The 14,153-nt window shown below is 39.6% G+C and overlaps 1 protein-coding gene across 1 annotated transcript; it reads right to left on the reverse strand.

Annotated features, from left to right (window-relative positions):
• Nucleotides 1–431: 431 nt before the first annotated feature.
• Nucleotides 432–13,899, reverse strand: LOC134669545 (dual specificity mitogen-activated protein kinase kinase dSOR1). Its single transcript, XM_063527152.1, has 8 exons — nucleotides 13,625–13,899; nucleotides 11,652–11,824; nucleotides 10,403–10,678; nucleotides 9,542–9,735; nucleotides 9,051–9,215; nucleotides 8,090–8,275; nucleotides 7,065–7,220; nucleotides 432–5,594 (listed from the first exon to the last, which is right to left on the reverse strand). The coding sequence occupies exons 1-7, from the start codon at nucleotides 13,741–13,743 to the stop codon at nucleotides 7,101–7,103; spliced, it is 1,233 nt and encodes a 410-aa protein (XP_063383222.1). The 5' UTR covers nucleotides 13,744–13,899; the 3' UTR covers nucleotides 432–5,594; nucleotides 7,065–7,100.
• Nucleotides 13,900–14,153: the final 254 nt, after the last annotated feature.

A 14,153-nucleotide genomic window follows, 5' to 3' on the forward strand; every position in this document is an offset into this window, starting at 1 on the left:
TGAAGTGGTAAATGGAATTACTTGGGCTTGTTCTAAACACTCTTATTTACTGTGGACGGTATTAGGTAATAAAATTGTGATTTCGGTATTGAAAATAAATTATTAAGGCTGTGCGGCACAAGCATTAACGTGTAAGGAAGTTTTCTTGAAAAAGGGTTATGTTGTAATTAAATACCACAAAAAAGAAAACTGGTTAACTTTTCATATCCATTTAATTTCGTCTAGGCCAATGTAGGGTACGGATAATTGGTGCCTTAATATATCAAAAAGCATTGATTGTAATAGAAGAGGTAGTCTAAGAAAAAAACGTGGCCCTTAGTTTGACATCCAAACCAGATGGCGCTGTACTGCGCCTTATTATGTTTTGCGGTCATTTAATTCTCAAACGTCCACTTTTGACAATCAGAATTACTGCAAAAGGTATGGAGCTGTACAGCGCCATCTCGTTTACCTGTCAAATTCGAAGCACGAAATTGTCTTAGATTTTACGCATCTTAATCAATATATCCTTGTTTATATCAGCTGATGATAAATGATAATTACAATAAAACAATTTATCGTTTTCCATTAACATATATTTTGTACATAACTATGACTACACCTAACATAGAAGCTTAATATTATACAAAATAATAAAACGTTACGACACAATACAATCACGTAGCGATATACATTAAACAGTCGAAGTTGGACGCGATTTCATACGAGATTAAAAAAAACAAGTCCTGTCTTCATGGTCTATTAAAAAAAATGTGTCGTTAAAAGGAAAACCGACCTTAGTGGAATGTAATTAAGACGCTAATGTGTATTGGTGTTACGTCTAACGTATTTAGCGTAACGTATATGTGCATTTATAATATAGCTCTTTAACCTGCTACGGCTCTCGGTCCTAATTATGGTACTTATTCAGTTTGATGAAATTTAACTCTTTTTCAATTGGAATAGAGTAACGTAAATTTGTCAATGGAAAATATTTGTCCTTACCGAGATTTTACCTTGGCACGTCAATTTTGGTATAAGACCAATGTAGATATTATATGTGACGTTCCACGGCAAAAGGTACCTTATGGCGGCTGGCGCTTACGTCGCATAGCGCCGCAATAATATTGGAGCGGTGTTAATAATAGCGTATGCGCTAACCGCCATAAGGTACTTTTACCCGTGGGACGTCACATATTGTGTTTTCTAAAATGCACATACGGTGATATATGGTGATATTATGTCAATCACATGCCACTAATGTCCTTTCTTTATTATCTAAAAAAAACGAATTAAAATCTGGTTAAGTTATAAGCGCATAAAAACGACTAATTGCGAGTAAAACGAATTATGAAAAGCTAAAATGCATCTAAAATATCTAAATTAATAAAATGCAAGTAAAATCACTTATCCAAAAATAAATAATTTCTCTATGAGAAATAATTGGTGTCACGATATTTCTTAGAAACTAAGTTGAAATTCTAGAATAATAGAATATAACACTTTACTAACTCGAACTGGTTTCATAAGATTGAACTAGGTATGCATTTTAATACGGGGCAAAGATTCATTCATCGTATAAGGTGTGTGAACTCTAAGAAAAAATCGTACCCCGAGATGGACATCTAAAGAAGGGGGCGTGGTATATGCTATATGTTTTGTGGTAACTCAATTGCCATACGAAAAACTATTGGTAACCAGAGTTACGGCATAATGTACGGAGCCGTACAGAGCCATCTATCTATTTGAAAACTATTTATTTTAAGCGCGAAGCTTAGACTACACATCTAATACAATAAACGAATCTTTGATATAAGGTAAACTACCCGATTACTGACACTCCTTGATAAAAATCAATGAATGGAAATAAACGGTGGCGTCAACAATATAGCAGTTTACCCTGAAATATGTATCTCGCAATAGACTAGTTTTTTAAAGACTGGTGAAATTGTTTAACCATTGTATTATGTTTAAATCGTAGTTACCAACTCCATAGAAAATTTGAACCGCCAGGAGAAATAGTTTAACCGGCCTTCAGCATTGGAGCGCTTCGTCACTTTTTATAAAATATTATGACATCTATTTTCAGTTTATAGTTTATTACCATCAAGAAATACATTGAAACTTGGATTTAGGAAGAATTTTTATGCTTATCCAGAAGATCTACTTTAAAATTCACCGTCATTAAGGCGCAGTCATAAATAGGCAATTAAAGAATGAATTTTTAGACTAACAATAATTACCATATTTCCGATTTATTGATAAAGATAGAAAATACTTATTTCGGCTTATATTAAAGTCTCGTCAACTAAACGTTGAAATTAATTTCAACATATTTAAATATCTAAAATTAACTCATAAGGTAAATACTTATGAGGTTATCGAAGCTCTTGATAGAACTCCAATATACGCATCATTTTGGTTTAAAAAACGACGCTTATACAATTGCACACATATTGCAGATATAGGTTTTTTTATTGAATTTAGGTTTCTGGTTTCTGCACAACCACGTATAACAAACGTATAATTATGTTACAGATGTAGTGCATAATTATTTTCCATCGTATTTTCACCGAAACGTACGAACGTGTCTATTTCAGTTAGTATCGGAACTAAAAGTACTGAGGTCGACTGAAGTAGCATGACATATACGAACGTTTCCGAGAAAATACGAAGTGAAACAATTATGCATTACATCTGTACATGAGAATATCTGTTCGGAATAGCCATTCTGCAGCACAACAATATATGTATTTGAATAAGTATTTTATTGTAACATACGTTTGTTATGAGTTAGCCAGGCAATATAACCTTCGCACACTCTTGACTAAAAGGAGCCTGTGGCGCAGATCTCTCATTTTAGACGTCTCTGATTTACAAAAAAACTTGCCAAGTTCGAGACCTCTAAGCACAACGTCGATAGAGAAAAGTTGGTCCTATTTTAAACTATGCTTTAGAATAATAAAACATAATTCAGTATTATTTAAACAACTTTTGACATAGTTATTTGAAAACTATCTAAGATTGTAAATCGAGGATACAATCCTACTTACACAATAACTAATGTATATCCTTAGTATGTCACCTTTTATATACAAAATATAACAAATTGGAATTTAAAACAATCATAATCGTCAGTTTATAAACTTAAGTCTTATTTTAGCGAGAATTATATAAATAGAACCTATCTCGAAGGCATATAAGCGAGTTTTTTTATCATAAACACAGCAAAAAATCTATGAATCACATAGACACGCATACTTCTACAACGTTTATCACAATTAAATATGTTATTCTTTAGAAAAAGGGACATTCGTAGTGGAATCACTTACGTCAAGTATACCACGTAAGTGGTACCGCTATAAGACCCATTTCACTGTAGAACAACATAAATAAACTCTAATTGAGGTTAAACAGCTAATAATAAGGAGAAGCGTAAAGGAACATACTCAACAATCATACGTGCGGGGAAGGCGTTCGGCGAGTGAGAGAAAAACGAAAAGCTTGTGTAGACAGGCCAGTATGGCGCGAGACAGACCCATAAAATTATTAACCTACATTTTGAAACTTGTCTAGTTTATTGGGGACGTCACATTTATCATTAGACCCACGTGTCAGGTTATAACTAGGGTAACTTGTGGTAAAATGAGTGTCTATAATATATATGAATACAAAGTGAACAATTTGCACATTGTTGCCTGCCACATATAACTCAATTTTAGAAAATTATGAATTTAATGTAATTTGCGATTTCCTTAATGATGATGTCGTTAAGTTTGAAAAGGCGAGTCAAAAACTGACTATATATACCTGCTGTCCCAGAGGATTAAATTTGCCACCCAAAAACAACCATTTTAAATTTTCAATTGAATTTTGATTGTCATTTCGAACGCGATATCGTCGTATATTACGTAAGCAGCAGGCAACTTTAGTGTCAATATAATTTATGGGCCTGAACGCAGCCAACCAACCGCACACACAACACATCACACTACATAACTAAACACGTGCTCGGGACAAAACAGGACTAAAACGAAGCTACCATACACAAACCAAACGTAAAGTAGTGCATCACGTCAAAATATGAGGAAAAACGTAACTACCGCCAGGGAGGAGTAACACAATGAAGACTGTAAACCTCCATACAAAGCATCATTCCTAATGAGGGTTTCCATATTATAAGCGTCTGTTATCACATGATGTTTATCACAGAAAAAACGGATTCATTTAAAAATCTTCCTATGCGAGAATATCTATTAGGCGATACGAGTATATATTTCGAGCATTTGCTAAGCTATATTACAAGGAAAAATCGCCAGACATAAACCCTATTGTGAGGAACGCTACTTTGAATGGTATTTCATCGATTTACCTCTCCCTGCTACCGATTTTTTTTTTATGATTTTATATTTTTTTCGTGCAGTCTACAAATGACTGTATTTTACAGATTACAAAAGATGGATGCCGCAACAGTCCCACGGGAGCAGAGCCGGCCCCGTTTGAGTGCTGCGGCTTCCCATAAATTATCCAAATAACGAGTATCAGCTGACATGAATCACGCACTTTCAGCAAAGAAAAATATGTCAAAACACTACTAACATTTTTTCGACTTGCGACTAGTGAAATCAACTCTACTTGACCATTTATCAATTAGTCGTTTTACGTTGCGAAACCTCGATTCGTCCACGAATGCACTATGTTTTAGTATTACTCCTATCTATCGGTGTTACAATACACTACCATCGGTGGCACTTACTCTCACCATACACGTGATATATGGATGGAAGTCCCAAAAACTAAAAACATTTAGTTTCCAAGTGTAGCGTAACACACGAAATGCCTAAGAAATTTACCTTAATTTAGCCAATTCTAGAAATTAAATGTTCAATTTTGAGTATTTGATGCCAGTTCTCCCGATGCGTACTAATTGTTTTGTGATATGTTTCGTTTAATGTTTCAGTTGTGACGGACGGCGGTCAGTTCGCTTTGCCTTCGATCTAATTACTAATTACGTTTCATGACATTATTCCTTATAATTTCGTGTTTTCGTTTTCGATTACAATTATGAAAACATGTTACGTTTTGCACAATCAACAAGTTTCATTGTTAATGAACAGCTACAGAATGAAGTCAGTTTGCCATTGCAGGTAAAATTATCGTATTCATTTATTCTTGCTTGGCGATACAGTAAAGCAAACAAATGAAATCACTTTTTTTTTCACATTTAAAATGGACACTTTACTTTTTTAAGACATTATAGGGATACTTTAGTTACCAGTGTTATCACAGAATAAAGTTTTCGAAACTGACCGCGTCAAACATGACTACTGTAGCGCCCGACACACTAGCACCCACAGATGACACCTTGACAGGTGTCAACCGTGCGTTATATAGGGGAACTACCCTATCGTCGGCACCCTAAGCAGGTTTTCCAATAGGAGTCGACGACTGGTCTCACTGCCTTTCATCGGGTAGTTCACCCTGACAGTGCCGGACGTGTGAGTGAAATGGTATCTAGAGTTGACATACTGCTATCTCTGTCCGACCTCAATGCTCTTCGGACCCCGAATCTTCACTGATCGTGTCGCCCGCTCTTTCTTGGGAAATGTTTTGACCTGGAAACAAATAATAGTTACTTTTCTGCTTTCAGTCTATATCAGGGACAAGACATTCGTCACTATGCAATAATAACATTAAAAACAAATTACAGGCGAATATCAATCTTCGTGCATTTAGATAAGGTTCAAGACAACTTGCCGCGCACGATAGGTGTGGCGTTCAAAGGGTTTAAACTCCATAGAAAGCCGCCAATGAGACAGTCATCATAGATGGCGCTTTATTTATATTTGAATTTTAGCTTTGTGCGTATATAAACCGACATGTAATTAAAACCAAAAATAGTACTTTGCTAATCCGCGAAAAGATAACATGCTAGTCAATCAGTGCTAACCCGTTATACTTACTTGTGTATTTCTTACATGCAATTACCTAATGTTCCCACCCTCCCACCGCAAGAATAAATACACAAATAAATATAACAAACCACCACCAAAAGAACAATACTCGACACGTGTTTCGCCTCTACGAGGCATCCTCAGGAGATGTTGACGGTCTGACGCCCGGCAACGCAATAATTATTTTTGCGGTGGGAGGGTGGGAACATTAATTGCATGTAAAAAATACACAAGTAGGTATAACGGGTTGGCACTGATTGACTAGCACGTTATCTTCTCGCGGATTAGCAAAGTAATATTTTTGGTTTTAATTACTATAGATTTCCGCAAAGTAACGCCTGATTCTATTCACGACATGTAATTGCTATTTATCACTTCGAAAGGTAACCTACCTTTCGAAGTGATCACTTCGAAAATAAGGCAGATTGGTAGGTAGGTAGGCTAGGTAGGTTCGAGAAGGTAATTAATTACCTTTCGAAGTGATCGATTGAAAAAAAATGTGATTCGAGTTTGACAAACTATTTGGCTCTATACAGCGCCATTTGTTTCGTGGTAACTGTACTGTCAAACGTCACCTGTTGAACGTCATCCAGGGTCACCGCATAAAGTACAGCGACCTTTACTTCAACTGTCAAATTTAAGGCACATAGTTTTCTAAGTCTTCACAAATCTTGTACAATGAATACTCTTTGGTAACAGATAATAGATTAACTTAGCTCCGCCTTGCCTAAAGTAAAGGTCGTTCAAATCAATCAGCTTTAAAGTAGAGATGGGCCGAATATGGACTTTGCCGAATACGAATATTCGGCCGAATGTTCGGTTCAGATCATACCGAACCGAATATATGCAAAACTTTCAGTGCGAACCGAAATTTTGTCAGGTAATAAAGTGACCCTGCTAGATTTTTAAAGTTCCATGTATCACAGGTGTTACAATGCCAAAAGAAGGGTTAAAAAGTAATTTGTTTATGCGGTAAATATTCGGCAGTTCAAACCGAACTATTCAGCCGAATACAAACATTGAAAAATATGCCGAATATGCCAAATACCAAATAACTACCGAATAATCGGCCCTCTCTAGTTTAAAGATTATCCCGTAACCCATATGTCTGTTGCCCCAGAACATACATACCCTTTTTCGCTGTTGAAATTATGCACTTCTTGCAGCTTATGAAGAAAAAGGAGACACGTTAGAGTTGGGCGTGGAGGGCAGCAGGTCCATGGTCTTGCACACCCAGCCCGCGATGTCCACGCCGGCCGCCTCCGCCTGCCGCACCCACTCGTGGTTCTGCCACAAAATAAATAATAGTACTAAGTACAGAAGACTCACTCTCTAACAAAACGCGTCTGTTACGATCAGCACAGATATGGCCGCTAGGTGGCGACAGCGCCACGCGCGGCTTATGGCAAACCCCAAAATTGGGGCCGAAAGGATGTACTTTTAGCTACCTGTAGCAAAGCGACGAAATCGCGGAGTGAGACACGCCTGGTTCTGCCACAAGTGCCACAACACACACAACACGCACATTTACTTACTATCCTACAGTCAGTAGCAGAAGTTGCTAAGCGGGCCAGATGTTCAAAATGATCTTGACGCGACTTTACTGTTACGAGAATAAAAGCGTGTCAAAGTAATTTTTAACACCTCGTCCGCTTAGCAACTTCTGCTGCTGACTGTACTATGTCATCTTACCATCTTATATTATAAGGACACACATGTAAAAACTAGTGCCTACGCCAAGTATTGCGATTAGTTGCCAAGCGGACCCCAGGCTACCATGAGCCGAGGCAAAATGCCAGGACAACGTGAGGACGATGATACTTTCCACTATAAAATATAAGGGAGTAAGTACCATAAGATGTATGCAGGTTCATGTTTTCCATCACCGAAAAGCTAAGAAAAAAGAAATTCAAAGGTGTATGTGAAGTCCCCAATCCGCATTGGGCTAGCGTGGGGACTATAGCCCAAGCCCTCTCACGCATGAGAGGAAGCCTGTACCCAGCAGTGGGACATCATCATCATCATCATATCAGCCAGAGGACGTCCACTGCTGGACATAGGTCTCCCCCAAAGAGTGCCACAATGACCGGTCTTGCGCCACCCGCATCCAGCGGATAGCAGTGGGACATGCTGAATTATTTATTTCATTTAAGTACCATAAGGGTCTTCAAGTCGGCCCTCTCATCCGGGTTCTTCTTGAGGCAGCGGTCGACGAAGTCCTTGAAGTGGTCTGAGAACAGACCGGAGGGCAGCTTGGGCGGCGGCTCGTTCACTATGTAGTCCAGGAGCTCGAATATCGCCATCGGCCGCGGCGAGTTCGGCGCGGGGATGGCGGACACGGACTGAGGGAAAATAAAATTAATAAGTTATTGGCAAAAATTACATTTTTGATACAAGCTTTTATCGCTGACTATACTTTTCTTTCTCGAGACAATTCTAAAAACATATTAGGTTGCGTCGTTTTATCACACTATAGTTCGTTTTTTTAGCATTAGAAATAGGGTAAACAATCTTGATGTGTCTTTTAAATGAAAAACACATTTTTAAAATAATTTACGGCAAATATGTAACAATTATGAATCTAATACGATTATTTATATTCTTCTGTTTTCATAAGTAATAGTTATTGATTTTTAAAAAGCGTTTTTCGATTAAAAGACATGCCAAGATCGCTTACCTTCATTCAAGTTCTTTCTAATGCTAAAAAAACGAACTATAGTTCTTATGGCCACCTCCTGTCCCCATCATCAGATAAGATCGATGGTTAAAGAATAAAAGCTTGTAAAAATAAGAATAGGATATTTATAAAATTAATATAACACGCTGTACAAAAACACTATCACTGAACAATATGCTCACTACGACGTAACGTCATGTAGTCTCAAATTTTATTGTTTTGATGAGTCAAGCGTCTTTAAGATTTCCGACTTTGAGTCATATTTCAAACTTTCTTATTGGACGTTTCATATACACGTTTGAACTAAAGAAAATACTGATTCCATTGAGAAAATAATTGTGATACAAGCTGGTAACCATGGTAACTCCTGGTTTAACCGGTTAACCCCAGGTTAGTGAATGGTGCAAGTGACCCTAGGTATTACAAGGTCAGGTTCTAACCTGTCCAGGTGAGTGGTCCTCGTTCTGGGCGCCGAAGATGTGCGCCAAGGTCTTGGCATCAGGCGGGGGGATGGGGTACATCCCGATTGCCATCTCTACTAGAGACAGCCCGAGCGACCAGATGTCCGACTGAACGGAATAATGCGTGCCTTGGAGACGCTCCGGCTGAAATTAATTGATTGATAAATAAAAAACAAAACTAAAGTTTATAAGATGTCACATTACATTTTTCCACTAAGATTCTCTACGAGTAAAAGGCAGGTTTAGGCAGTATAGGGGTCAGGATACTATTCCTGCTTTTCTAAAAAAAATGTATAGACACAGACAGATCAAATCCATTACAATTCCTTGCTCCAGTTGAAAGATCTATAACAGTAACAACGCTAGCAAAGTTCTCGTGTCGCCCACCAAGCTAAGTAAGGAAGTTGAAAACACTAAGTTGTAATTTTAATTGGGTTCATTGGTTCGAAAACTTTCAGAAAAACACTCACCGACATATAACTCCTAGTGCCAACAAACGAGTTAGCCATGGAGTCAATAAGCTGCCCGGAGACACCAAAGTCACAGATCTTGATTTCTCCGTTGCTATTAACTAGTATGTTGGAAGGCTTCACGTCTCGGTGCATGATGGCGTGCTTGTCGCGCAGGTAGCTCAGCCCTTTCAGTACCGCTGAGGTGATAGTTCCTGTATAAGGACAAAGAAAAAGTTGTTTTAGGTTTATTAGGCATTCCACAAAGTGTTACGCTACGTCTTACGTAGGCGAACAACGCGCGAACGCGGCGCGGCGCGGCGCGGCGAAATCAATCCTTTGATGCCCATAGAAGTGTCCTACGTAAGCGATCTCGTTGCGAACGCGGTGCGGCGCGATTTGCACGCGAATGTCAGGCGGCGCGGCGCGGCGCGGCGCGGCGGCGGCCGCTTTCGCCGCGCCGCGTTCGCGCGTTGTTCGCCTACGTAAGACGTAGCGTTAGGCATGTGAGGCCACATTATTTTCTTCTGCTAACAAGGCGATGTTTGACATAACTTGTGATAACTTAGCATTAAGTTCTACCAAGTTCTATGGTTCAGTACGGTTCTACAGATTAAGAAGGTTATGAAAGTATGCTGCCATATGCGTCACTTCACCAACAATAGTTTTCATATTTAGACTCTCGCATTTTGTACACGGGATGGATTTAGACCCGTTTGTGTAATTAAATAAAAGATTTCATTCTTCTGGTGTTGTTTACCAAGAAGGAACACAGGCGCTCCATGACTGAAAGTACTAAACCGTAATCCGCATTATTTAATTGCATCCTAATCCTTTTATATTCCCTTAGATTAGAGCTCAATTTATGCTGATATAACTCACCTAAAATTGACTCTGGAATCCTGCCAGCTTTCTTCAAAATTAAATCCAAAGAGCCGCCATCCATATATTCCATACATATAGAGATTTCACCATCACTATAGAAGGCCCCGTAGAATCCAACGATGTGGGTAAAGTTGCATTCATGTAGAACTTTCAGCTCTCTGATGATCTGTTTTTTGATGGCTGGCTTCACTTCGAGGTGGATGAGCTTGCGGGCCATGATTAGGCCGGTCGACTTGTGACGGACTTTCATTACGACGCCACCGTTGCCCTGACCTGAAAGTTCACAACACATGTAAGGTTATAGAAAAGATAATAAGTAGCAGTATTCTCATTGTCTGAGGGTCTCCCCACATCTATCGACGCGGAATCGGCAAAAGAGCCTTTAAGCTCCAAACTGGCTTAGAAATGTTCAAATAGTTTATTTTTCCCGGGTATTCTAATAAGTCATAAAATTCGCAGTATGACTCAACGAAACACTCGGTAAGTAATCAAGGCAGGATTCAAAGATAAAACACGAGAATAGCAACCGAATTTTATCACAAGGTGAGTAGCAACTAGTAGTAGTTACTAAAGCTCTGTCTCTACTGTCCGTCAGCGGTCTACGTCATCTGATCAAATAGTCGTCAAGGAAATTGCCGCGCGAAGCAGCTCGGTCTGATAGACGTACCTCAGCGACATTGTCTCGAGCGAGGCACGTCTCCACCGACTGAACTGTTTCACGCGGCCATTTCCTCGCGAGGCTGCTCGCTCTGTTTGGACCCGCCTATTTGCGCCTACTTGCGCACCCTTATCTTCTCCATATTCCTCTACGCCTCTGAGACATGGGTATGGAAAAATAGACGCATTCGAGATGTGGTGCTGGCGCAAAATGTTGGGCATATCCTGGACGCAACGCCGCACCAACGCGTCTATTCTCGAAGAGCTACATATTACCACCCGGCTTTCAACTACATGCTTCCAGAGAATGTTGACCTTCTTTGGCCATGTGGCCCGCCAAGACCCGTCCAGCTTTGAAAAGCTCGTTCTGGTTGGGTGCGTCGAAGGGAGAAGGAGTAGAGGCAGGGCTCCAACTCGGTGGTCTGATGCCATACGCGACGCTACGGGCGTCGACATCCAGGGGTCAATACAGCTGGCCCAAGACGGGGGGGTTTGGAGAGCGGTGGTGAAGAACTGCACTCCTGATAGTCACGACTCTCAGCCTTGAGGAACCGACTAAGAAGAAGAAGATTCGCGTCTAGCATCTTACCAAGTTCGCCGAGTTTCTCAAAGTCATCGTCGCTCAGCTCTCCGATCTTCTCTTTCTGGCAGAGGAACACTTCTATCCGTCGTCGCTGGGTGTCGTCCATCTCAATCTGTTCCAGCCTCTCTGTGAGGACCTCGATGCTGCTCTTTGATTTCCCGGCGAGGCCCGTCATTCGACTGAAATATATATAAAAATAAATCCGGTTTTCGGCAAGATGGGGATTGTCACAATGCAAAAATGACTAAACCTTAAGTCAGTATTTATGAATCATCACAATGAAGTGCTTGAAAAATCCAGTTCTGTCGCTACCTTATGGTGATAACGTGTGTGGTGAGCTATGCATGTAGGTAACTATCCAATTCCCATCAAGTACGAGCGATTTAACCGAAAAAAGGATGTAGTTATAGGTAACTACTGCATCAAAGGGGTTATTCGCAAATCGCGGATGACTCTAGAACGCAAAATGACTAGTGTAATATTTTGTCTATATCGCAATTGTGTCGCTTAACTTCAAACTCGGGTAAATCCATTGGACCCTCTCAGCAAATATCTACCCTATTACGTTTTCTTAATACCAAAATCGCATAATCTGACAGATGGATTTACCATACATTTAAGTTAAGAGACTCAATTAGTCTACATCACAAACGGTCTAGAATGCAAAATGCCCACATTATTTTTTCCGTTTTAGCTTAACTTTATAGCTAAGTATATGGAGCCCCGCTTCCGCGGAGCTCCTATTCTGTGCTCTTTGGCCTTCAGCCATTTGAAGATACCTAACGAAACTAACCTACCTATGTAAAATGTGGTGATATAAAAAGTGGACATTTTGCATTCTAGACTGTACGATGTAGACTTTGCAATATAGACAAAATATTACACTAGTCATTTTGCGTTCTAGGCCGTCCGCGATTGACCCCATCAAAGGAACTAGCTAAGATAACATGGGAAGCACTCATTTAAGTGCTGCCCTTAAGCTCCTTGATACAATACATGGAAATGCAGTGGCGTAGTTTGAAGCCCTCATCCACATCCTCGCAAAGCCAACCTTTTTATTAGGTATGTTGGGAATACACATTAAAAAAGGGCCTTGCAAATGTGGTTTCACCCATGGCTAGATTAGTACCAGCTATAACACATACGAGTCATGTCCCTCAGGCATGAGGTCACAACCACGAAGAAGAAGAAGAATAGTACATGATACGCCACCGTGGAATTGGTTGAATAAGCTCAGGTAAACGCAAATAGAGGACAAATACACAAAAGATCCATGGGGCCCTTCCAGATAAGCTTTGACCCCCATGAGTCCTGGATCTTTAAAATATTAAGGTAAGAAAAGAGTCAGGGTAGATAAGAATTATTGTCTTACATCTTACATAAAAAAAAACCGGACAAGTGCGAGTCAGACTCGCCCACCGAGGGTTCCGTACTTTTTAGTATTTGTTGTTATAGCGGCAACAGGAATACATCATCTGTGAAAATTTCAACTGTCTAGCTATCACGGTTCGTGAAATACAGCCTGGTGACAGACGGACGGACGGACGGACGGACGGACAGCGGAGTCTCAGTAATAGGGTCCCGTTTTACCCTTTGGGTACGGAACCCTAAAAAAAAACATTCTCTGTTCATTTACATTTTACTGTAATTGGTTTATACATAAAAATGTATTAACTATGAGATCATTCACCAGGAAAGACCCTAATACTTTCATACACCCTATTGGGACAGACAGTAGTCTGATTAGTTGTTAATGTAATTATTTTACTTAAACTTCTAAAGTAATTACATATAATAATTCTAATATAATTACGATTGGTCAGTCAAAATATATGTATATGCAAAATGACAGTACCTTTGTTTACTATACGCATGATAACAGGTGAATTTACTGATAACAGATCAATAAAAGGCGAAATTTCGAATCAAAACATTTCGACGCAGTTGCACCTAGAATGAATCAGGATGTTTCTACTTACTCAGTGGCTGTCGCGGACTTCAACTGCGGAGTCATGTTCGATGGAGTCGCAGCCGGGGCCGTGTCGATAGACCCCGGTGGGAGGGTCAGGTTCAGTTTGTTCTTGGACATTTTGCTCATCGTGATTGCACTTTTCACGGCATTGAAATAGTTCAACGGCCGGGGGCTGGCCCCCTTAAACTAAAACAAAAACTTTGCGAAAGCACGCATAGAACCACTTTGAATACAAAATGAAAAAAAATACCACGACTGTGCAATGCAAGATTGATTCGTCGTCCGGCCTCTACCACAGACTAAACCATAATGATTATGCCACAGACAACACACATTCATCACCTGTCGCAACAACTTACGCACGGTTGGTTGACTTGAGCAAGTGTCGGATAAATCGTTGAAGACCAACAACAGTGTGCTTGTGTAGGTGTGTTTTTAATGAACTGAGTACATATTGTAGCAACATTAAAATCATATTGATTCTATTGATATTATTGTTGCTCTAAAGCATTCTTTGAGATTTCGAACGTATCAAC

Source organism: Cydia fagiglandana, chromosome 12, assembly GCF_963556715.1.
Source record: "Cydia fagiglandana chromosome 12, ilCydFagi1.1, whole genome shotgun sequence".
Taxonomy (NCBI): Eukaryota; Metazoa; Arthropoda; class Insecta; order Lepidoptera; family Tortricidae; genus Cydia; species Cydia fagiglandana.